Source organism: Anabrus simplex, chromosome 1, assembly GCF_040414725.1.
Source record: "Anabrus simplex isolate iqAnaSimp1 chromosome 1, ASM4041472v1, whole genome shotgun sequence".
Lineage (NCBI taxonomy): Eukaryota > Metazoa > Arthropoda > Insecta > Orthoptera > Tettigoniidae > Anabrus > Anabrus simplex.
In genome coordinates, this window is record NC_090265.1 from 1685935181 (window position 1) to 1685961492 (window position 26312).

The 26312-nt window shown below is 37.5% G+C and overlaps 1 protein-coding gene across 7 annotated transcripts in view; it reads left to right on the forward strand.

The window, feature by feature from the left end:
• Positions 1 to 26312, forward strand: part of LOC136858684 (ATP-binding cassette sub-family C member 5) — a 299980-nt gene that overhangs the window by 20630 nt on the left and 253038 nt on the right. For all 7 annotated transcript variants that reach the window (XM_067138409.2, XM_068225666.1, XM_067138411.2 and 4 more), the window contains exons 4-6: positions 4599 to 4746; positions 17944 to 18086; positions 18178 to 18268. In XM_067138409.2, the coding sequence (XP_066994510.2) occupies positions 4599 to 4746; positions 17944 to 18086; positions 18178 to 18268 (382 nt within the window). The remainder of the gene's footprint in view (positions 1 to 4598; positions 4747 to 17943; positions 18087 to 18177; positions 18269 to 26312) is intronic.

Below are 26312 nucleotides of genomic sequence, written 5' to 3' on the forward strand. Positions count from 1 at the left end.
GAAATGAAAAGTTTAGCACAGGATAGGGTGGCATGGAGGCTGCATCAAACCAGTCTATGGACTTATGACTCAAACAACACTACAACCCCTAAATACCCTCATAACAATGTGCAGAGATCTGTACCCTTTATTTACAATCATATTTATGTGATAACCCCAATGAAGCTCTTTTCTTACATTAAGACCTAGGTAGTTATAATGATCCCCAAAGGGAACTTTCACCCCATCAACACAGTAATTAAACCTGAAATGACTTTTCCTATTTGTGAAACTCACAACCTGACTTTTAACCTCGTTTATCATTATACCACCAATTATGCTTACCATCATGTTATCCTTAGCTGCCTTCTTTGCTAGATTCAATTTCCTAGTAAGTTCCTTCAATTTCTCCTTACTTCCACAGCCATTTCTAACTTATTTCTTTCCAACCTGCACCTCCTTCTTACTCTCTTTACTTCTCTGTTATAAGATATTGGATCTTTACCATTCCTTACCACCTTTAGAAGTACCAACCTATTTTCATATTCCTTAACAATTGCTTTAAACCCATCCCAGAGTCTGTTTACGTTTTTATTGACCGTTTTCCATTGATCATAGTTACTTTTTAAAAACTCCCTCAAGCCTGTTTTATCAGCCATATGGTAGCCTACTGTCTAATGGTCCTAATTTTAATATCTTCCTTTCTTTCACATTTATTTTTAACTACCGCAAAATCAGCTTCGTGATCACTAATACCATCTACTACTTCAGTTTCTCGATAGAGCTTATCTGGTTTTACCAGCACCACATCCAGAATATTCTTCCCTCTAGTTGGTTCCATCACTTCCTGAATCAGATGCCCTTCCCATATTAACTTATTTGCCATTTGTTGGTCATGCTTTCTGTCGTTTGCATTACCTTCCCCATTGACATTTGGTAAATTGAGATCACCCGCTACAATCACGTTCCTTTCCTTATTGTTTAAACTTGACTCAAATTGTTTCTAAAATTAATGTGGATTTTCAAAGTAAAAGTTATGGTTTTTTAAATATACATGTATTTACAAGACAAAATAACTACAAAACCTGATCACAATAGTACCTTTTTAGTTCTCCCTGTCAACTTCATTTAAAATTTTTTTTTTACAATTTGCTTTATGTCGCACCACCACAGATAGGTCTTATGGTGACGATGGGACAGGAAAGGGCTAGGAGTGGGAAGGAAGAGTCCATGGCGTTAATTAAGGTACAGCCCCAGCATTTGCCTGGTGCGAAAATTGGAAACCACGGAAAACCATCTTCAGGTTTGCCGACAGTGGGGTTCCAACCCACTATTGGCTGCACTTAAGCGATTGCAGCACGAGTTCAGTGTCGACTTCAGTTTCCTGTCTATTAATGGTCTCCAAAGAATAGACTGTGTCATAAAATATTTGTATTTCTTCCTCCTGTGCGATGTACTCCTGAAACTTCTTCAGGTCGTCCATCTTCTTAGAATTTATTGGTATGAAATCTGTTTGGTAGGCTACATTAATTGACATGGTCATTGGGTCAGGAGTAGGGTTTCTCACATTAAATGTCTGAACCAGTAAGCCGTCAATGTAGGTCCTGGCTTTTATAACTAGCATGATAAGAGAAGTGCATGCACTTTGAAATTTGCAAGCGCACTTTTTGTTCTTTTGCAATTTCTGTCTCTTTCGACAAGACCATTTATTTTTTTTTGAAGAAATATTGTCCTCCACCTAAAGACATCAATTATGTCATCCTTTTTGGTACAAGGACAACCAAAAATTCTTGTTTTGCAGATGAAGATAAAATCTACTCTGCGTACTGCTTCAGACATGACAGCTGCAGTGATGCCCATGAGCAGTTCCATAGAGAAACAGCATAAGTTAGTGACTAACGCTGTTTCTGTAATGAACACTAAATCTGATTAGCTTTCCGTGTATAATAAGCATGCCTGACTTACGTTGTTTCTGCCACAGAGCGATGTATTTAAATTCATAGAATATGAAATCGTTGCTAACTCGATTTAGGGGAAAAAAAATACTTATGCCGTTTCTGAAATGACCCATTCAATTGCTTTTGTAAGCCATAATGATGATGATATGAAATTATTATTCCCTTGCTCCCATCTATATCTCACAGTTTTCGCGATAGTGATTAGTAAAAGCACCTATTATATATATAGCGTGAAATAGTGAAATTTTTGCAAAATTTTGCAAGTTGAGCTCACAACATGAAACAATTTACCTTTAACTCTTGAGTGAACATGCCTGTGTATAAAGTGCACCAACAACAAATAACATTGCCTTTTACCATTCCATTGTTGTTTTACAATTGCAAGCTCGTACTTATTCCTTCATTATTGCTTGAGCTAGCATAGTGATAAGTTGTGTTGTTATACATCCAAGTGAACAGCAGTAAAATAAAATAAACAGTGAGTGTGTCATCCTAGTGTACAAAGTGCAACACGCCTCCAGTCATGTAAGTTATTATTCCTTCACTTTTATTTAGTTACCTTTTTACCAATACAAAATATAACATGTAACTATTCTTGTCACTCTATGCAGGGTGAGATCAAATCTGACCGACAATGAAGTTGAGTCGCTACTCAATGAGGATCCTGGGTTCAACACCATACCAGACAATGAAAATGATGACTACTCTGACAAAGAAGAGGAACTTACCACTCGAAGTGACCATGATTCAGATTCTGAACAAAAACACGATTCAGATGATGACCGTGAACAGTCACTCTCCACTGGTAATTTTTTTATTGGGAGGGATAAGACATGTAAATGGAGTAAAATATGAGCTGGTATGACCACAAAAACAAGAAGAAACAGTATTGTAAAAAATATTTCCTGGGCCTAAACCGGTTGCCAAAGCGGTCACAAGTGAAACAGAGGCTTTCTGGACAATTCTTAGCCTGGAAATGATTGACGAAATAGTAAGATACATGAAATTATATATTCACTCTAAGGAAGTGTACAATATTCCAGAGAAAGGGATGTGAAAGAAACTACACGGTGTGAATGAATGGCATTGTTGGGATTGCTGTATCTTATTGGTACTAAGAACGCAAACTACACTGTTGTTGAACTATGGACAGCAGATAGCACAGGTATGAAGATCACGAGTGCTGTGATGAACTACAGAAGATTTCTGTTCCTTTTACATTGTGTCCATTTTGATGACAAGAGCACAAGACGACAAAGACGAATAACTGGTAAACTAACACAGTAAGGCAAATATTAGATGACTTTTTGGTGAACTGCAAGAACACTTACAGTGTTGCTGAATTTGTGACAGTAGACAAAAAGTTGCAAGCTTTCCGGGATTGCTGTTCTTTTGTTCAGTACGTCCTGAACAAGCCAGCGAAGTACGGGATAGAGATTTTTTTAGCATACGCTAAAACATTCTTCACAAATAATATTGAACTATACTGTGGGAAACAACTTACAGGACGATATGATGCTTCCATTTTTTCCAGTGATGTAGGAAGGCTTGTTACATTGAAGGCTCTGGTAGAAACATTATGATGGATAACTGGTACACCAGTTATTCCTTAGCTGCCTCCTTGTTGAAAAAACGGCTAACGCATTGATACATTGAGAAAAAACTAACTCAAGATCCCACAAGAATTTTTGCCTCAGAAAGGTAGGGCTTTTCATTCCTCTCTGTTTGGTTTACAGAATTATGACATTAGCTCAGAAAGAAAGAGAATAGAAGCTTTTGAAATTTGGTGTTACAGAAGAATGCTGAAGGTGAGATGGATAGATCAAATAACGAATGAAGAGATACTGAATCGAATTGGTGAGAGGAGATTGATTTGGCTAAATTTGACGAAAAGAAGAGATAGAATGATAGGACACATCTTAAGACACCCAGGACTTGTTCAGTTGGTTTTTGAAGGGAGTGTAGGTGGTAAGAACGGTAGGGGTAGACCAAGGTATGAATATGACAAGCAGATTAGAGCAGATGTAGGATGCAATAGTTACGTAGAAATGAAAAGGTTAGCACAGGATAGAGTGGCATGGAGAGCTGCATCAAACCAGTCTATGGACTGATGACTCAAACAACAACAACATGACATTAGTTTTGGATGTACCCCCCCCCCCCCCAAAAAAAAAAAAAAAAAAAAAAAAAACCTACACAGTTTTACTGCTTTCAGCTATGTACAATTCCTGAACAGTTGACAAAGCAACAGGTAAACCAGATAGTTTTGGATTACAATGTAACAAAGGGAGGAGTTGACACAGTCGCTTAACTGGGAGGTGCATATTCAGTCACGCAGGTGACGAGAAGATGGCCATTGCTCTAATGAATATAGCAGGAATCAATGCTGAAATAATTTTTCATCCAAATGAGGCAAATCCAAAAAAAGAAGAGGAGGATTTTCTTGAAAGACTTAGCATTTTCTTTTTGGAAGCCTCAGCTAGTACAAAGAGTTAAAGTTTCTTCACTTCCTGCCTTGTGCATTACTTGTGAATGTATTTGATCATTCATTTTTCCAAACTAAAAAAGAAAAAGGAGGAGGATGTGTCTGCCTCCTTTATTTTTCCCATTTTGTAAAATTATTGTCTTTTATTTCAGATTTTGTGTATATTTTATTTATAGATTGGAACTTCTGTGGCAAGAAGAAGTTGCTCGTAAGGGAATGAAGGATGCTTCTTTCGGATCTGCTGTTTGGAAATTTGTTCGAACTCGAATGATAATCTCTTCCATGATTTTCTCGTTGAGTCTTGTCATGGGTTTTATCAGTCCTGTGAGTACCTCCAAGTTGTTAGTTAGCATTTTAATTTAGTAACTAGTTGGCCAAGTAGACAGTAGAAGGCTGGGTTTTCAGTAGAGTTTCTTTTATATTTGGATAAAATAAGGACTCATATGTACAGTAGTAGGGAAGCTAGTAGTTGCTTCCATCCTAGTACAGTATTAATCTTATTTAGCTTAGCTTATTTATTTACTAGAGGATTTAGGAATAATGTACAGAACGTATCTGTGACTATGTTACAAACTATCAGGGTGATACAGGGTATCAGTGCCTGTCTGGCCATGGTTACTTGTTATGAGATAGAGTAGTGTTATATAAAGAACAATGGCGCAAATGGATTGGCAAAAAAAAAAAAAAAAAAAAGAAAAGAAAAAATGAGGTTACTTTGCTACTTTTAGGCGTGCCATTCAAATTGATGAACTTGCTGTATTTGCTGTGCCAGAGTGCTAACTGCAGCCTGCTGCTGTGCTTCAGGTAAGAAACGGGAAGTGCAGTGTGTGATAGCCAGAGACAGAAATAATGTTCCGCGCGAATGCAAAACTTTCTTCGTTCAACTCGCACAGAATTGTTCTTGTCTCTTACAGGCAATATCCACAGTTTGTTTATTAAGCAGCTGTAATTGCTCACACAGTAAGTAAGAGACGCTTGTCAGTCAAGGAATGTACCCAATCATTTTTTCTCTCATCTATTGGTCTCAAAAACACTATTATTTAACATGCGTAAAGATGAATCTCTGCCGCCACACGATTGTACATTCCTTTTAATCTCAACATTGTGAAAGGAATGAACTGAGTAAAAGAAACCGTATGCACTATGGTTTGATTGCAGTATATCTTCAATGTTCCCTCCCTTTCAACTTTGATCTTCACGCAACGAGAAATGTCCAATGAAGTTAAATCCGCCAAACACGGAGGCCATTTAACTGGTCCACCACGGCCTACCCATCTCGCTTGATAATGATCATTTAAGTGCTGCGTGACACAGCGAATGAAATGTGGTCGAGCACCATTATGACATAGCCACATTCACTGCCGAATACCCAGAGAAACATCCTACAATAACCCAGGCAGTGATTCTACTGAGAAAAGGTAGTATTCCTTACTGTTCAGGTGAGGAGGAAGGACATATGGCCCAAGTAAATAGTCACCAACAATGCTGGCCCAAACATTGATACTAAACCGATTCTGAAATGTGCACACTACTGTCACATGAAGGTTTTCTTCTCTCCCTCTTTCACGCAGTCGCCTGCTAATGGACACAACGGTTGAAATGATGAGGTTGGCGGCGATTAAGGTGACGGACGCCATAAATCAGTGTGGCTTCTCTCCCGTTGCCATTTTCTGTGGCATAGGCTAGGTGCATATCAACCATTTCTTTGTTAGTGTACTGAAACAGAGCCAGTTTATACTGGAAACTTAGTAGACAAAATGGACAGAACAAATTGTTTACTGTCTACTGGGACTGGGATGTGACTGCGCTAGAAAATGAGAAACTTGTGCATTTGCAGTGAGGATTACCTCTGTCTCCATCTATCATGCATCCCACTGCTCCTCCCTTCCCTACCCTCCTCTGAAGTACAGCAGCAGGCAGTGATTTGCACTCTGGCAGAGCAAATGCGGCGTGTTTGTCAATTTGAATCGCGTGCTCAGAAGTAAAAGAATTAACCACAGTTTTTCAAAACTGAAAATTGGCTCTGGCTATCCGATGGTGCCATCAGTCTTTACGTAATACAAAGAGCATTCCTGACTTCTTTTGTCGGTGTAATTAAGGTACAGCCTCTAAACAGTCTAACGGCTTTTGGGCGGAGGAGCTTCTTTAGTTGGGTGTTAGTCTCCCAGTGGAGGAGATGCCACTAAAACCCAACAGGCATAGTCTTTTCTCCAGGTTAGGTGCAGCCTCATTGAATCCTGGTGGCAGTTAGGTATAAAATGCCTTCAGGTGTGGAGAGTCCATCGTAATAGTAGCTTGTATAAGGTGTCAAAGTGGATCGGAACAAACATCTAAGGATTACCCCAGAAGCAACGTGCAAAATTTGTGTCTCCAGGGAGGTGTAAGATGTGGATGGTGGTCATTGATCCACAGCCTGACCCAGGAGCTCCCAGGAGGAGGAGCAGGAGCCTTTAACATTTCATTATGAATTTTTAAATATTAATATGTAACATTTTATATATTCAAAATGCAACGATCATGATAGGCCAGGAAGACTTTGAACAAGTGACAGCTTTCAGATATACTCGATATCTTTTATAATAACAGATGATATGATGATATGAGATGCAGTCAGGAGGTAAGGACTTGCATTGCCATAGCTAAGGAGGCCTTCATGACGCACACTTGGACATGGGAAGAGGCTGGTGAAATTCTTTGTTCGGAGTGTGTCACTGTATGATGCCAAGACCTAGATGCTAAGGAAGATGAAAGGAGACTGGAAGCATTTGAGTGTGGTTATGGAGAAGAATGGAAGGATATTCCAGGTGGAAAGAGTATGGAATGAGGAGGTACTGAAGAGAGTTGGAGAAAAGAGGAAGCTGTTAAATGCTATCGAGGAAGAGAAACTGGTTTTGGCACAGGCTGTGGAGAGAGAGTTTGCTGATGGATGCGTTGAAGGAATGGTGACCAGAAGAAGTGGAAGAGGATGGAGAAGGTACCAGCTGGTGGACAGTGTCAGGATAGTAAAAAGGTAGCAGCAAATTAAGAGAGTGTTAGAAGACAGGACTGCATATAGAGAACTCACTATAAATATTCATAATCACTACCTTTTACAGCAAAAATGTCCGACTCGTTGGCTGAACGGTCAGCGTACTGGCCTTTGGTTCAGAGGTTCCCGGGTTCGATTCCCGGCCGGGTTGGGGATTTTAACCTTAATTGGTTAATTCTAATGACACGGAGGCTGGGTGTATGTGTTGTCTTCATCATCATTTCATCCTGGCGAGCCGAACCCGTCCTGGGATATCCCAGCACTAAAAGCCATACGACATTTCATTTCACAGCAAAAATGTCTTCTACCAGCCTCAGTATAGTCCATTTGCTCTTCCTTAAATTAAGTGAGAATCAGCAAGTTTTCTCAGTTTGAATATTTCTCTGATAAAGAGAAACTAGTTAAATCAAAATGTGTAACTGTTACATTCTTCAGTCTGCCAAAACTAATCTATTTATATAAAATAACATGCCCTGACTTGACTGACTGACTGACTGATTCATCATCGCTGAGCCGAAACTACTGGACATAAAGAAATGAAACTTTGAGGATACATTTATATTATAGTGTACGTGCTCAATAAGGGAGGATTTTTGAATATTACTTTGCTATGGGGGTGAAAAGAGAGGGGGTGGGGTGAAATTTTTAAATGAGTATATCTATGTCTCAAAACAGTTTACGGACGTAAAAATTGGTATTTTGAATCTCCTTTAGAAATAAAGGAAACATATGTTTTGGTTTTTGGAAAACCCACTGAAGGAGTTAGGAGTTAAATTAGTTGAATTCTTTGTATGAGGATACATATATCGAAAATGAAAGATGTTACAGACGTGAAAATTGATATTTGGAAACTCCATTAAAAATAAAGAAACATGCATTTTGGGGGGAAAATCAATTTGATGGGCGGGGCTGAAGAAGGAGTTGAATTCTTTTTATGAGGATACATACATCTCAAAATCTGAAAGTGTTACAGTCGTGATAATTGGTATTTGGAATCTCCTTTATAAATAAACACATATTTTTCTGTTTTCGGAAAATTCACTTAAGAGGAGGGTGAAAGGAAGTGAAAAAATTGAAATTTTTTAATGTTGTTACTTATATCTCAAAAACTGAAGATGTTACAGTCTTGAAAATTGGTATTTGAAATCTTTAAAAATAAAGAAACACATATTTTTTTGTTTTTGGAAAATATTCGTAAGAGGGGGTAAACAAGTCACAAATGGGGTGAATTTTTAAAATGAGTATATCTAAGATATATCTCAAAAAGTAAGATGTTACAGACGTGAAAATTGCTATTTGGAATCTCCTGTAAAAGTAAAGAAACGTGCATAATTTGTTTTCTGAAAATCCACTTAGGGGAAGTGTTAAAGGGGTGAATTTTTTTTTTTTTTTTTTTTTGCTAGGGGCTTTACGTCGCGCCGACACAGATAGGTCTTATGGCGACGATGGGATAGGAAAGGCCTAGGAGTAGGAAGGAAGCGGCCGTGGCCTTAATTAAGGTACAGCCCCAGCATTTGCCTGGTGTGAAAATGGGAAACCACGGAAAACCATTTTCAGGGCTGCCGATAGTGGGATTCGAACCTACTATCTCCCGGATGCAAGCTCACAGCCGCGCGCCTCTACGCGCACGGCCAACTCGCCCGGTGGTGAATTTTTAAAATGAGCAATCTGTAGTATATCTCAAAAACTTAACATATTATAGAAGTGAAAACACCGAAAAAATCACTGTCACCATGCGAAAGCGAAGGCTAAAATTCTATGGGCATCTAGAAAGAATGGATGAGAAACGGCTAACTAAGAAAATATTCAAGTACATCACTGGACTAAAAGCTTCAACGAAGTGGGTGGAAGAGGTAAAAAGAGATGCAATAGAAAGTGGACTTACAGTGGATATGGTTCACAACAGAAAAGAATTTAGAAGTCGAGTGGACAGCATCAAAACATTCCAGGAGAAACCACCAAAATGTAGACCCAAACTGGTCATATCTGAGAAAGAAAGAAAGATCAGAAGTGAAAGAATGAAGAGGTTCTGGGAGGAGGAGGAGGAGGAGAAGGAGAAGAAGAAGAAGAAGAAGAAGAAGAAGAAGAAGAAGAAGAAGAAGAAGAAGAAGAAGAAGAAGAAGAAGAAGACGCCTTAAGTTCAATGCGGTCCATGGGCGGCCAAATTCGGAAACAAGAAGAATAGAAGTGAAAATTGGTATTTTTAATCTTTTAAAAACAAAGTAACATATATATTTTTTTTTTCAGAAAAAATACAGGGGGGGGGGTTTAAAATGACTGAAAAAGGGTAGAAGAATTATTTTTATTAGAATGCTGGTATCTCCAAAACTAAGATATTACAGACATGAAAATTGGTATTTGAAATCTCCTTTAAAAATAATGAAATAATAATAATAATAATAATAATAATAATAATAATAATAATAATAATAATGTTTTCGGAAAATTCATTGCTCCAAAAGTGAGTTGAACTCTTTTTATGAGGATACTTGTATCTCAAAAACTGAAGATATTACAGACATGAAAATTGGTATTTGGATTTCCTGTAAAAGTAAAGGAACACACACAATTTTTTTAAATCCACTTAAGGGAAAAATAAAGTAGCACATATTTTTTGTTTTCGGAAAAAAACACCTCTGTGTGTGTGTGTGTGTGTGTGTGCGTGCGTGCGTGCGTGCGTGTGTGTGTGTGTTTTTTTTAAATGACTGAAAATGGGTTGAATTATTTTTATTAAGATCATGGTATCTCCAAAACTGAAGATATTACAGACGTTAAAATTGGTGTTTGAAATCTCTTTTAAAAACAAAGGAGCATGTATCTTTTGTTTTCTGAAAAATCCAGTTGGAGTGGATTATTGAATTATTGAATTGAAAAATGAGTTGAGATCTTTGTTTGAGGATACTTATATCTCGAAAATGAAGGATGTTACGGACGGGAAAATTGGTAGTTGGAATCTCCTTTAAAAATACACACACATTTTGTTGCGGGGGAGGGGTGGTGGAATCAACTTAAGGGGGTGTAAAATGAGTTGAATTATTTTTATGAGGTTACAAATAAGAAGTGGAGTTAAAACAGTACACCCCTAAGGGAATTTTGTCTAGGGGGTGAGGAATAATGACAAAAATATGCATTTATATGAAACCGTTTGAAGTATGAAGTTAGAATTATAAATGATATCCTAGGCGTTAAATAACAGAAGGTTTGAAATAAATTTAACCGATCGGATAATAATAATATAATAATATTATTTGTTTTACGTCCCACTAACTACTCTTTTACGGTATTCGGAGATGCCGGGGTGCCGGAATTTTGTCCCGCAGGAGTTCTTTTACATGCCAGTAAATCTACCAACACGAGGCTGACGTATTTGAGCACCTTCAAATACCACCGGACTGAGCCAGGATCGAATCTGCCAAGTTGGGGTCAGAAGGCCAGCGCCTCAATCGTCTGAGCCACTCAGCCCGGCTAACCGATCAGAGAGTTAAATGGAGGTTAAGATCCGAGAACAAATACATTCCTTCCTTCCTCCGAAACGGTTTAACATTTGAAGACAAAATTCCAATTCCAAATCCTAGGTGTGAAATAGAAAATATTTGTTAATGTTCCAACCCTAAAGTGTTAAATGAGGTTAGCTCCATAAACGAAATTTGTTGCTCCAAAACTGTTTGATGTACAAATTTGTAATTTTATGATAAGGGTGTTCTTTTATGTCCTAGGTGTAAAATATCGTGTACTAAAAAATATTTCTCACCTAAGGGGTTTAGATGGTGGTTGACCCTCAAAAACACAATATCCATTCTTCCGAAACCCTTTCAGGCACCAACTTATTTTTTTAATGAAAGTTGGTTTTCTATACTCTAGATGTTAATAAATATTTAAAACATTCACCCCTTAAGAAGTATTCATTCCACCATTACTATTCGAGGTACAAAATCAAAATTCCACAGGTTGGTCGCTTTTGTATCCCAAATTTTAAATGAGAAAGGGTTTAAAAACATACAAATTCTTCCATATGGGATTCAAATGAGTATTAGATCAGAAAATAATCATTCCCCCAAATGTGTGACGTACGAACTGAGGGTGTATTTTTACAGGCTTAGCTGACATTAGACTCCCCAAAATGTAATAATTTGAATAATAATTTTCAGTTTAAAGCTGTAGCGAGGCATGGGTATCTTGCTAGTTTTGAATAAATACTATCTGAATAAGAAAACATATGGTAACAGAATTATACCTGAAAAGGAAACAACTTAAATAAAATAGAATAAATTAGAATGTGCTATTTTAATTACAGACATGATCTTCAAGAACCATGCTTGCAGACCTCAAATAAATGTTTGACGTGCCTCACTCGTTTGCCTACACTTAACATCATACGATTGCATTATCTACTGTATCTATATCCATTATTGTTGTTAAGGTAATTTTTGTCCTTGGGCAAACTACAGCTGTTGCAGGAAGATTGTATAATAATAAATAACTGAAAATGAAACAAAATTAAAATAGAATATTCTGTTACTCTCTGTGTGTGGAGGACGCAGGCGAAGAATACACCCACGATATCCCCTGCCTGTTGTGAGAGGCGACTAAAAGGGGCGACCAAAGGATGATAGTATTAGAACCGTGAAACTACTTGTAATTAGCACCATCACATGGCAACACCATTACTTCGAGTAGTACCACTATTTTAGGTACACAATAGGTTTATTGGGCGAGTTGGCCGTGCGGTTAGGAGCGTGCAGCTGTGAGCTTGCATCTGGGAGATAGTGGGTTAGACCCCACTGCTGGCAGCCCTGAAGATGGTTTTTTGTGGTCTTTTTTTTTCACACCAGACAAATGCTGGGGCTGTACCTTAATTAAGGCCACAGTCACCTCCTTCCCACTCCTAGGCCTTTCCTATCCCATCGTCGTCATAAGACCTATCTGTGTCGGTGTGACATAAAGCATGTTCAAAATAAATAAACACAATAGGTTTGTGATTAGTAGCAGCAGAGAGCAGTTCACTGTAGGTTTACAGTAGCTGTGATTAGTACCACTATATGTGGAACACCACAGGCTTACATTGCCTGTGATTAGTACCCACCATGTGAGGAACACCATGGGATAGTACGAGTCCCTGTAATTATTACACCTGTGTGAGGAACACCATGGGTTTACATTGTCTATGAGTGGCGCCATTATGTGAGAAACACCATAGGTCTGCATTACCTGTGCGACATAGAATACTTGTGAGTAGTACCATAATGTATGGAACACTGTGAGTCTACGCTACTTTTAATTTGTACCGCAACATGACAAATACCATAGTTCTACCATCCTAGCGATAAGTACCGTTATGAGGGGCCGTTGACCTGGACTTTGGACCCCTTTAGTCAACAAGCATTATCGTTCCAGGATTTTGCTTTAGAAGAAGTCCCTTGGTCAGTAATCCAATTGTTTTAAGATAGTTTCTGGGAAGGTGGACACTGCGGGTCGGATCCACTGATACTTTTAAATTCATAATCATCCATTCATTCTTCATCATCACATTTTGAATTCTGGTCAGTGGATGATTTTGGACTTTTAAATTGTCATCATTTCATCTCATTTCGTAACATTAGGGGCTGATGACCTAGATGTTAGGTCCCTTTAAACAACAAGCATCATCATCATAATTAGGTTACCATATGTTTCCTTTTAGTTTATAATTTTATTCAAAATTAGTTTCAGCAGCTTGAAGAACCTAACCGTTATAAATTAACTGAGTCAAAACTGAAAAGAGATGGTTTCAGATATCACAAATCAAAATGTTTCTTTGTACAGCTGAAATGAGTACAATAGTCATATGTTTAAAAACTTCATCTTGACAATGTCAAGGCTATTGATTTGTTGTCCATAGCCGATCAGTTTTTTCTCTTTTTAATAAGAGATTTCTTCGTCTTTGCATTTATCCCGCTTAATTGCAGGGTCTGCTGTTCTGCACTTTCTTCTAGCCAGTGCATTTAGATCCAACAGATGTTTTTATCAACTGGATTGTTGCTATAAGTCTGACATTGAACCTTCCTCCTTTACACGGGCTTGGGACCGGTGACAGCAACTACTGAGCTACTCAATTCACTCAGCAGTAACTGCAGGCAGATTTTAATAAGAGATATGATTTTAAAATATATTACAAGAGGCAAGAATATGGAAGTTCCTGAATACAAAACAGAGCTTCACCAGATGTAGGTTCCTTAATGAAAATCTATATATATAAAATAACTTGTCCTGACTGACTGACTGACTGACTGACTGATTCATCATCGCCGAGCCAAAACTACTGGACATAAAGAAATGAAATTTTCGGGATATATTCATATTAAGATGTAGGTGCTTGCTAAGAGAGGATTTTTGGATATTCCGTTGCTAACGGGGTGAAAAGGAGGGTGAAATTTTAGAATGAGTGTATCTATATCTCAAAACTTTAAACGTTTACAGAAGTAAAAATTGGTATTTAGAATCTTCTTTAAAAATAAGGAAACACATATTTTTTTGTTTTCAGAAAATCCCAATAGGAGGGGTGAAGAAGGGTGAAAAGAGGGTTGAATGCCTTTAATCAGGATACCGGTACTTATATCTCAGAAACTGAAGATATTACAGACCTGAAAATTGGTACTTTTGATCTCTTTTAAAAATAAAGAAACACGTATTTTTTTGTTTTTGGAAAATCCAGTTAATGCGAGGGTGAAAAGGGGGTAAATTTTTAAAATGAGTGCATCTATATCTCAAAACTTTTAAAGTTTACAGATGTAAAAATTGGTATTTAGAATCTTCATTAAACATTAAGAAACATGTATTTTTTGTTTTTGGAGAATCCCAATAGGAGGGGTGAAAAAAGGGTTGAATGCCTTTAATGAGGCTACTTACATCTCAGAACCTGAAGATATTACAAACCTGAAAATTGGTATTTGGGATCTACTTTAAAAATAAAGAAACACGTATTTTTGTTTTTTGAAAAATATTAATGGGGGTAAAAAGGGGGGGTGAATTTTTAAAATGAGTGTATCTATATCTCAAAACTTTTAAAGTTTATAGATGTAAAAATGTGTATTTAGAATGTCCTTTAAAAATAAAGAAACACGTATTTTTTTGTTTTCGAAAAATTCCAATAGAAAGGGTGGAAAAGGGTGAAAAACTGGTTGAATGCCTTTAATGAGATATTTCAGAACCTGAAGATATTACAGACCTGAAAATTGGTATTTAGCATCTACCTTAAAAATAGAGAAATACGTATTTTTTATTTTTTCGTTTTTGGAAAATCCAAATAATGGGGGGGGGGGGGGTGAAAAGGGAGGTGAAGTTTTAAAATGAGTGTGTCTACATCTTAAAACTTTAAAAGTTTACAGATGTAAAATTGATATTTAGAATCTCCTTTAAAAATAAAGGAACACGTATTTTTTTGTTTTCTGTAAATCCCAATAGGAGGGGTGTAAAAGGGTGAATAATGGGTTGAATGCCTTTAATGAGGATACATATATCTCAGAAACTGAAGATATTACAGAACTGAAAATTTGTATATGGGATCTCCTTTAAAAATTAAGAAACACGTACTTTTTGTTTTTGGAAAATCCAATTAATGGCGCTTAAACGGGAGTGACAAATTGGGGTGAATTTTTTGAAAGACTATATCTACAAAATATATGAGAAACGTAAAATTTTACGGACATAAAAATTTGGTATTTGGAATCTCCTGTAAATGTAAAGAAACATAGGTGATTTGTTTTTGAAAACTCCACTTAAGGGGAACTAAAAAGGGGTGAAATTTCAAAATGAGAATATCTACAGTATATATCCAAAACCTTAACAAGTTACAGAAGTGAAAAATTGTATTTTTATCCCTATTAAAAATAAAGAGACGTGAATTTTTAGTTTTCGGAAATACCACTTGGGTGGAAAGGGGGGGGGGGGTAAAAGTGACTGAAACTGGTGTTGAATTCTTTTAATTAGGCTGCTGATATCTCAAAAATGAAGATGTTACAGACGTGAAATTTGATATTTGGAATCTGCTTTAAAAGTAAAGAAACACGTATTCTCGGAAAATTCAATGAAGGGGGCGGGGGTGAAAGAATTAAAAAATTGACTTAATTGTATGAGAATACATACATCTAATAAAAATTAAAGTTGTTACAGACGTGAAAATTAGTATTTGGATCTCCTTTAAAAACAAGGAAAAACGTGTTTTGTGGGGGAACCATTTTGGGGGGCGGGAGTGAAAAGGAGTTGAATTCCTTTCATGAGGTCACATAATTCAAAAACTGAAGAAGTTGTAGTCGTTATAATTGGTATTTAGAAGATCCTTTACTATTAAAGAAACAATTATTTCTTTGCCGGAAAATTCACTTGGGGGGGAGTGTGAAAGGAAGTGAAAAAAGTGAAGTATTTTTATGGGGATACTTATATCTCAAAACTGAAGGTAATAGATGTGAACATTGGTGTTTGGAATCTCCTTTAAACATAAAGAAACACGCCTTCTTTTAAATTTTTGTGGGGGGCGGGTAAATCAACTTAACGGTGATGGGGTGTAAAAGGAGGTGAGAACAATTTTGATTTTACTGTTTATAATGTACTTATAAGGAGCCTCTGTTCCTCAGGTGGCAGCGCGCCGGCCTCTCACAGCTGGGTTCCGTGGTTCAAATCCCGGTCATTCCATGTAACATTCATGCTGGACAAAACAGATGCGGGATAGGTTTTTCTCCGGATACTCCGGTTTTTCCTGTCATAATTCATTCCAGCAACACTGTCCAATATTTCATTTCATTTGTCATTCATCGATCATTGCCCCAGAGGAGCACTTCGGCAGCCGGCATAATTCCTATTGTCGCCGCTAGATGGGACTTTATTCATTCCATTCCTGACCCTGTCGAATGACTGGAAACAATTTCAATGGCAGCAGATGTAATTTACCGCGAAGTAGGCGGTCTTGCATCTTGCTGGGTGGTTCAGAACATCTAATAATAATAATAATAATAATAATAATAATAATAATAATAATAATAATAATAATAATAATAATAATGTTCTGGACCGTCGTCAAATGTGCAGACCGCGCTGGAAACGGGTCCTGGATGGGTAATGACTAAGAATTCAGTCCGGCCGCAGGTTCAGTATCGCCAAGGCACCCAAGACGACACCACGCCGGATCTCCTGAAGGATTTGATCCATATTAAAAATGCTTATAGGTAAAGATGACAAAGATTTAGGGACCGAACTGATCGTGTGGAATACCTGGACCTAGCCCGGGAAGTACGAAATCGATTGCTGCAAGGAAAGATTGAAAAATGGGAGGAAACTTGCCGTAATCTATTAGAAAAAGAGTCAGATCCCGAATTTTGGCAGATTCTCTCAGAAAACGAGTCACATCGCGAATTTTGGCGGATTATATATAGAACAATAAGCATTCAATTATAAATTTCGGTATAATACCGTAGTGAAGCACGGGTATCTTGCTAGTTATTCATATTTATCTCATCTGTCATCACTGGTTGTGACATAGGCACATTTACACTCTGTGTAGTATATAAAACTACATGAATTTAATGAAAATATAAGTTGAGAATTATTCATATTGATCTCTGTCATCCCTGGTTGTGACGTAGTTACAGGTATGCTCTGTATAGTATACAAAACTACTTGAATCAAATGAAAATAGAAGTTGAAATGTTCTCATTTAGCAAAGAAACTTCATAGAATTTCTAATTGCAGATGTGATTTTGTAGAATGAATAGGCACTCAAAGAAGAATGAGTGCATGGTATTGTATGTTCCCTGCATTTAATAATTTATCAGACTTAATTTTAATTATTATCAAACTATTTCTTTTAAATGTTGAAAACAAATGAACATCTCAACACTTTCCCATCAACATCATTCTGTTCACACTAGTTTCAGCTGAGCTGAGTTCTAGAAGATTCCTCAAGTGTTGGTATTTTAGTGTTTCACCTGGTCTTCTGTGAGGTGCAGTCTCCAAATTGGAGGAAAGCTGAGAGCTTGCACAGGACATATGATTGTGATGAGTGTTTCTTAAATCTTTATTTCATGTTTGCTTCATAAATTTTATCTATATTCATGTCTTGCCTAAACTTTGATTTTGACTGATGATGGTCTCTGGTAAGATCGAAACTAGTTTCAACAAATATATGTAAATTTTTTAAGGTTACAACAAATAGTATTGAATAGGTGGAAACCTTTAGCATTTGTTTTACACTATAATTCACCTTTCATGTAGATAACAAATGGTGTGGATATTCACAACAAACATTATATCTATAGATTCACTTGTTTCTGAGAAAGTATGCCTGCGAGGAGTGTAAACAATGCCATGCGCTCATTCTGTTTTTGAGTGACTGTACATATTTGTATACCAAACTGAATCTTTATTTTCTCTTTTACTTTTCATTTCTGAGTGCTTCATTTGTGTTTTTAGAAGATTTTGAACAATATTATGACATAATAGCTGTCTGTTTTGTACTGCTTTAGACAATCTTCATGAGGAAACTTATTCAGTTCACGGAAAAGGGCAATGCCAATATTTGGGAGGGCATCACATGGGCTCTTTGTCTAACATTCATTGAGTTTCTTCGTATCATCCTATTTACTTGGTTTTGGGGACTTAATTACAGGTTTGTATGCATGTAGTATTCTGGGTTACTTTAAAAATAGTAGCCTACTTGTGTGACAGTACATGATTTTAAATTTGAATTGTTATTTCAGGACTGCAGTTAGACTGCGTTCGGCATGTCTTGCTCTAATATATAAAAAAGTTATCAGACTGCAGTCGTATGGAGGTAAATCCATTGGTCAGGTAAGTCTCATGTTTGTAATGCCATTGTTGGAAGAGAATTTTCTCTTCTAAAGAAACAGGTACACCCCTCCTTTCACCTTTTACAGATGCATTCATTTGGGGGCAAATATAATTTCTCTCCAGTTTAATCTTTGTATTCACCACTCTTCATCTATCATCCATTGCCATGTTCTAGTCCATGTCCCAATTGGCACAGTGCAATAGATTTTTTGATTGGAGGTGATCTTTTACCTAGCAATCATTAGTCATAGTTTGTCATTTCCTTCATGTGTTGACCTCTTCAACTAAGTTGGCTGTAATCAGCAATCGCAGCCCTTACCTATTTCATCATCGTAAACTAGTGGTAGGTCTTTGCCGTTGATGTGGATTATTCCAATATTTTGTGTATCTAGCATCATATATTTTTATATTGTACTAATTGAGCATTTCATTCTGGGGTTTGCATTGGAGATAAAGTTTGTTTTCAGAGGCTTGTATGACATCATCAGTGTGGAGACGGTTTCAGGGTATTGGTTGGTCGGGTCCGCTGTAGCAATGTGCATCACGAGGATGATGCCTTGGTGGATACCAACTGTAATTGTCAGAGTTATTAAATGCTTCTGAATACACTAAAATTATTAAGAAAAAAATGCAGACATTCTTCTTATAAGTATTCCCTGTATTACAGCAGCAAGAGGTAGGGATTACCATCAACTAGTGCCCTTGTTGTTGCCTTGAGTAAAGCATTTGACCCAACAATTCTTTCTCAGTTTGTTTATGAGGCAATATTTTTTTAAACTACTAATTTAAATCTTCCACTCACTATGTAGTATTCAGTATTATTTGAGGTAAGCCATAGGAAAATCCTACTGGGTTGCAAAATCCTTAATGGTACTTGCCCAGTCCTCTTGTTGTCAAATGTGTAAAAATTTATTATATACCAACATTTTTGATAAGCTTTCCTTTGTACTTATTTTTTGTTTTTTAGTACTATTGGTAAATTTTATGGGATTTTGAATTTTAAACACTGCTGTATGTCAGTAGAGTTGTTATTTGTGAGCTCAGCCTCTCTGTGGATCATTGGTAGAGTGTCAGCCTCTGAATCCCAAGAGAGCGGGTTCAAACCCAGCAGAGGTTTTTGAAGGGTGGAAAGAAGTCCATTCAACACTCCATGTCTTATGATATCGGCATGAAAAAGATCTCTGGTGACACATTTGCTGTTCACCCAACAACATTCATTAAAAATCAGCCATACACACCCAGGAGAGATTCGGTTTAGTGTGCATCTAGCAGGCCTAGAGTAAAACAGAATGTTGAAATTGATGATTAAGTAGCCAGATTGGCGTCAGATTAACACGTTGACTACCAGCTCCTCAGCGTGTGATTTAAACCTCCAGCCCAGCCTTTCTAAATCCCCTCATCTCTATAGTGCACTATTTTACATTAAATGTAATTACTTTTGGAAAAGTAAAACAAAAAATAATTGGTTTAAAGAAGTTCAGAATGATTTAGAAGAGCTGAATATTACCATGAAGCAAATTGAAAATAGAGAAGAAAAAAGGATTCTCAAGAACAAAAAAATAAGATTGTCATTAAAAACTGTACAACACAAACAATGTCATATCTGATGAAGAAAGGGCAGCCAGGTCAGCCAGAATGAAGAGGTTTTGGGAAAGGAAGATGATGATGCAAGCTAAATCTTCAGTTAATTCTTTGTTAACATAAATGTATTTGGGTATGATTTAAGTGCTCCAATGTGGGCGTCAACTATGTAAATAAATAAATAAATAAATGTTACTGTACGAAAACTGGTCGCTGAGCCTCTCGAGAATTGGCCTAATTTTTTATAGCCTATCAGGATTCTCCTCGTAAGGACTGCTGTAGCTAAGTGCAAGAATGACAATATGTTTTTGAACCGGTTATGTGTCATGGTTTTCAAAAAATCGGCAAGCCGAAAATAGTGTCCTCTGTCCAGTACATTTTCAAATCAGGTTTTTGAATTACAGTATTCTGTTACAAACATTAGTCCTAAAAACTTTCTTCTCATTTATTTCGACCGGTTTCCATGTCTGAAAAATATAATATTTAGTGAATGGATGCGGTGCTGCACTAATAACTTGTTCCCGATAAAGGTTTGTCTGATGGCATACATATTCAAGTAAATAGTCATTTACAAATAAATTGACAAAATACATAATTTTGTTGCTATTTTTCGATGTCAACATTTAATCCTACCCGGCCAGCGAACTTGATTGCAGGCAGGCAGGCAGGCAGGCAATAGGACGGATGCGTATCGGTTATTTGAATGTGTCGAATTTCACTTGGCCCAGAGTCTAGTACATCATCATCAGAATTGCTTTCTCTATCACTGAAATCAGGGATGAGTTCATCACCAGAATCATAGTTCAGTAGTATGTCTTCAGTTTCCTCACTTCGTATTGTGACCGTATCAGCACTATGAATATTTATTCTGAATTTAATATATGGGAAGAAGACATGCTTCGAGCTTCTTTGTCCGTATCGGAGTTAGGTTGCATCATTTTGCGCAGCATATCGACTGGGTGGCGCTGAACTCAAGAGTTTCGTGGCTAAAGAAACCCCCAAAATGAGAGCGTACGACGAGGAAAGACAAGGAAGGAAAATATATCTGGTGAACTCCTCCCCTAAAACAAATGCCGGATCACAGTAGTGCCAATATGAGAAGGTGATTTTAGATGAGTATTTGGTAAAACGTCGCCTAAATTATACATAGAAAACATGTCCAATCAAAATTGAGAATATTCGGTCCTTTAACAAAATTATAAGTCTGATTAATGTAGCACCATGTATGAAATTACGCCGCCAAGCATTATGTAATCGGCCGGAGCGTACCCACGCCAGCCGCGAACTAATGCGTCCAGTAGGGATTCCCAGAAGTAGGCCTGTTTGTAGATCGCAGATTATAATTAATCTACCGATTGGTTTGGGTTCCACATCACATCAAGTGATATTGATTGATGGGCCACACAATCTATCGCATCGCTGTTACCGTAGGTCTCATAGTACAGGAGATCTAGAAATTGGAGTGGGGAAACTCGTCCTGCATCTCCGACTGTGTGAGTGGAAGGACAGTCGTCGTCAAGTTTGAGAGGCATTTACACGGCCGGTTAACGATTGGACTTTGCCTTTGTTTCTGTGTGAAACCGCGCAAGTGAACGGGAATGCGGTAATCAAGTCTCTATAATAGCACATTAATAGTGCAAAACTATGAAAATGGGAGTGTCGTTCAAATTATGAGACGATCGCGACGTGTCAGGCATATTATCAGACTGTGCCGATATTCGTATCGTGAGATTATGACAGGGTGTTGCGCCGTGCATTGGGAGAAAGGAACTGTTCACTAGACAACGACTTGTGACAGGGACGAAGCCCGCTGTGTAATCGTGAATAAACTGGTGGAATTGTGCGGATAAACACGTGGATAGAGAAGGAGGAAGTTTCGTGTAAAATGATAGTACTATATTTTGAAGTATAACTGAACTTAAAACATTACATAGAGATAGGCTTTTTCTGCAGAAATACAGATAACTATGGCTGGGTTTTGAACATTGGAATATACTATCATATTCCTTAAGTTGCTTAAACTGTAGCAGTGATCGAACTAGTGTCTGCCGTGAATTAACTTTGCCTGGTTAAAGTAGAAAGTGGAGTTTCATTATTTTCACATACGGCTTATGCCGAAACTATATTAGCAAATATATATATAGCTCACCTGCTGAGAGCTAGTGTTATTTTAGAGTTGCCAGGATCGGCTCAATATAACTGTGACGTGTGGAGAAGGATTCTCTGTGATAGTGGTTTGATTGATTAGTTTTATTCCAGTGGTTGTGAACTCAAGGACCATGAAGAATTCCAGAATCGATGCAAGACGTTTGGAACTCGTGGCCTACAACAGCTTCAGGATGGAGTAAGCTACAGTGCGAGCCTCCCAAGGCTCGAATGGTGGACATCCTGACACGATGTTGCGTGCAAATTTCTGATTCATGTGAATGCGGGGGATTCTTTCTTGTTGTAAATGTGTAGATAATGTCAGGATAGAATTAGAGTAATGTGGTGAATGTTAGATTGTCAGATAGGGGTAGCTTAGAGTGGTCAGTAGGGTATTATTTTAATTATGTGAGATTATCTGGGAATGGAAACTTGTGAGGTTAATTTCAAACCCTTTAATTTGATTCATCTAATTGCATGTGCATGCATTGTTTATTTTTTTATGTTTGAGAATGCTTTAGAGAGGAAGGAAATTGTTAATGTTGTTGTTAACTTAATGTAGTAGCTTCCTTCTAATTTAATTATTCATTATGAGTCAGAATCGCATGACGACAGGGTCCTCACAATTACCTGTTGATATTATTTTAAATGCGGGAATAGTAAGGCACTCTATTTCATAAAATTTCTCTGTAGTTTAGATTGCATGTTTAGAATAAGTAATGGCTGTACAACCTGTGTGTGAAGAAAACGACGTGCCCGGGACTCGAAAGACCATCCTCCCCAGAGTAGCTAGGCCCATGTCTTATTATTGTTTGAGAGTAATCTTTTGTTTTGAGTTAATGATAAATTTTAGCTTGTGTGCGAGGGAAACCGTAGGGAAATCTCCGATACAATGAGCTGTGTGTGAACCCATGCCCTCTGTGAATAAGAGGTGAGATAAATGATGAGGTGGCGAGATAGAATGATATATTTGAAGAGTGCAGAGCCTGCACGAAGTGATTTGAGCACTGATAGTGTTACGTTGGGCAATCGTATCAAAATAATTAGCCACAAAGATCCATCGAGAATACGTCTATTTGTAGGGAGACTTGGTTTTAAAGAAATGAACTTCTCCCTGGTCAGGGGTGTTGGCCTACATTCAAGATTTATGGCTGGAGAGACGGCATGAGCGAGGTGTCGCTGTTAAAGGGATCGCAGAGCGAACGGAAATTTCAATCTCAGATACTATGCATAGACAGCTCAAAGTAGAAGAGGCAATAATGTTTGGTTTCCTCATTTGAGTAACAAAGATATGATTAAATTAATGTCAGTTATTAGTTATTTCCCTAGTTTGTCAGGGAATTACAGGATCCCATGATGATGGTGAAATCGAGGCCACTAGTTCGAGTCCTGGGGCACATGAGTGATTTCAAGTCACACAGCAACATGCTTACTACAAGAATACAGCCAGTGTATGTGTTATATGCCATTCTTTTTCAGGATTTTATATATTTCAGTGTATTTTTATGTGTAAATATGATTTCTGTTTGGATGTGATTTCGTGAGTTTCTTTTGTAGTGTTTATTGACGTAAAGAGGTTCTGACCTTCTCGACCTTGTGTTGTCGGTCATCGTATGTGGGGAGACATGTGTTCACTCCCAGTCCAGTTAGTTATTAATGTATTGTGTGTCGTTATTATACGGGAAGTGTTTTTAATATTTTCTTCATCATACATTTTTTGTTTATAATTTGAGTTATATTTTAATTAGGCAACCACTCTGAGACTAATCCCAGATCAATTAAAGTGTTATGTTGTTAAACAGGAATTATCCTGGGGAATACCTTCGCAAAAGCAAAATCTTTAAATATGCGATGTGTCTAAAATTATTGTAATAGGATTAGGAAGTTCGTACTCAACATCTAATAATTAAAAGAAGGGTTGATCAACAATTCAATCAATAATTAGAAGCCAACGAACTGTTCCAGTAAATTATTGATGTTTATGAATGTTGCAATTAGTTTTTCTTTTGAATTTTGACAACAGGAGATGGATTTCCATGGTTTCATTAAATTTAAGTTAAATAAGTTATTAGTAGAGCCCAGATTTCCATGCACTATCAAATCTCAAAATATGCATGCATTCATGCGCTATAATATAGCAAAACATGCACAATAAACCGGAAAATATGCACTATCAAAATTCAGTTTCTTTTGAAACTTTGTACAACTACCGTAATCTCTGCCAATCGTCTTTTATCTGTCAGCATATTCGTAAACACAGAAAATGATCTTTCTATGTCAGCAGAAGTGACAGGTGCACATTTAAATGAAGACATTTGGGACAAATTGTGGTCAAATTGTACGTCTTTTGCATATTTACCACAGTCCGTCTTATATAAGCTTGATGAATTCAAAGCCAGGATTTGTACGGATCACTTTGTTCGACTACAGTACCTCCAGCTGCCGGAGGTACTTCTCCGTGTGATGACTGCAGACACGTTTCAAAGTCCTCAATAACTGGTATTGTTTGCGTGCTGCGATAACAAAGACGTGTGACGAGTAAGAGTTCCGGGTAGGATATTCCATGATAACAGCAGAAGAGGGTTCAGTGCAAAATCAAGGTTTGTAAGCTGCTATCTCAGTAACGCAGAGTCATAGAAGTGCGATACAAGAGATACAACAAATGTGCCGCCAAATGAGCCGTCAATGAGAAATGCACAATTTAAGGTTCAATTTATAGCACTGTATAACTGGGACACCTTATTCCTAAGAATTACAGAGATCGACTTGGTGACTTCCGGCTTACATCAATGTTTACTCAAGCAACAGATAAGAAAGTGTTTTCTTAATTGGATTATAGGACTTCTGCCGTATGTACTAACTTTGGTCGTCAGATAGGATGCCAGGAATACATTCTCCCCGTCTCTCAGTAATAGACATACTGCATAACGTGGAAAAATGGTCCCAAATTCTGCAAACGAAAATTCATAAAAGGCATTATCATCGAAGTTAACATTATATATACACCAGAGTTAGAAGAAATGTCATACTATGCCATGTAAACTTCCAAATATTAGCTATTACATCCAAAATCTTTAAAATATGCATTATGCATGAATTTTCTTCTAAAAAGGCCAAAACATGCAAACATGCATGGAAAAAGACGGTTATTTGGAATCGTTAAGCCATAAAACGAATATTTGCAAAGTTTGAGAAGTGTAACTAGCTTATTTAAAAACATGCATTTGCATGGAAATCCGGGCTCTAGTTGAAAATGAAAACCTACAACCTGTTTTCCAGTCATTGACCGGGTCCGGGATGGAATGAATGAAACATATATAGGCTGTTATTACAATGGGGTCGCCACTCCCAAGGTGATTTATTAATGAGTGATAAATGCTATGAAATGATAATGGAGAGTGTTGCTGGAATGAAAGATGACAGGGAAAACCGGAGTACCCGGAGAAAAACCTGTCCCGCCTCCGCTTTGTCCAGCACAAATCTCACATGGAGTCACCGGGATTTGAACCACGGTATCCAGAGGTGAGAGGCCGATGCGCTGCCGGCCTCTAGTTATTAGTGTTAATTATATTCCATTATCAGGGTTATTAAATTTTTGTTCGTGTGGTTTAACAAGAGTGATTCAGTTCTTTAAAAATTCTTATTCTTATCATTTGCCAAGAAAATGCATCCTAGTCTCCTCCGTTCATTTAAGCCTTTAAGTTAGATTTAAGTTAGTTGTATCTTTGTAGCCGCGGATGTTCTGTGGCCCTGAGAGGCTGGTATTCATATCTTGGAGTGGAGGAGTTGCGGTAGACCTCGCACTGTCGTAAGGGCATTTGTTATCTCGTGAGTTCGGATTATATTTTAGAACCCAGATGAGGTGACATTTGTCACTAGACAGAAAAGGTCCCTTGACTATCGATCTCTGTAGCGCGTGGTCCCATGTGATCATGACCCATTCGGGGTAATTTTTTGCCGTCACATGGTCCCATGAGCTATAGGGGTTGATGGGAAAGGTCCCAGTATACTGTGTTTGTAACTCGTCATGTTATTCAAATTTAAGAATTTCATCTTATATCCGTATTGAACGGAGAACGTAAGAGAGATAACATAAGGGGCCCACCTTTTCAATACAAATAAATGTTATAATGGTTAAGTTACAACATGTTTACTTGGATTATTTAATTTAATTTCCGGGTTTAACCGTGTTGTAGTTGTCTGCACATCACGTACAGTTTGCCGACGTTTCGAATACATTGCAGTATTCTTTATCAAGGCGACTGAAATACCCCTACTCGATCCGAGGTAATCAGTCTCCCAGGCAGAAATTTACACT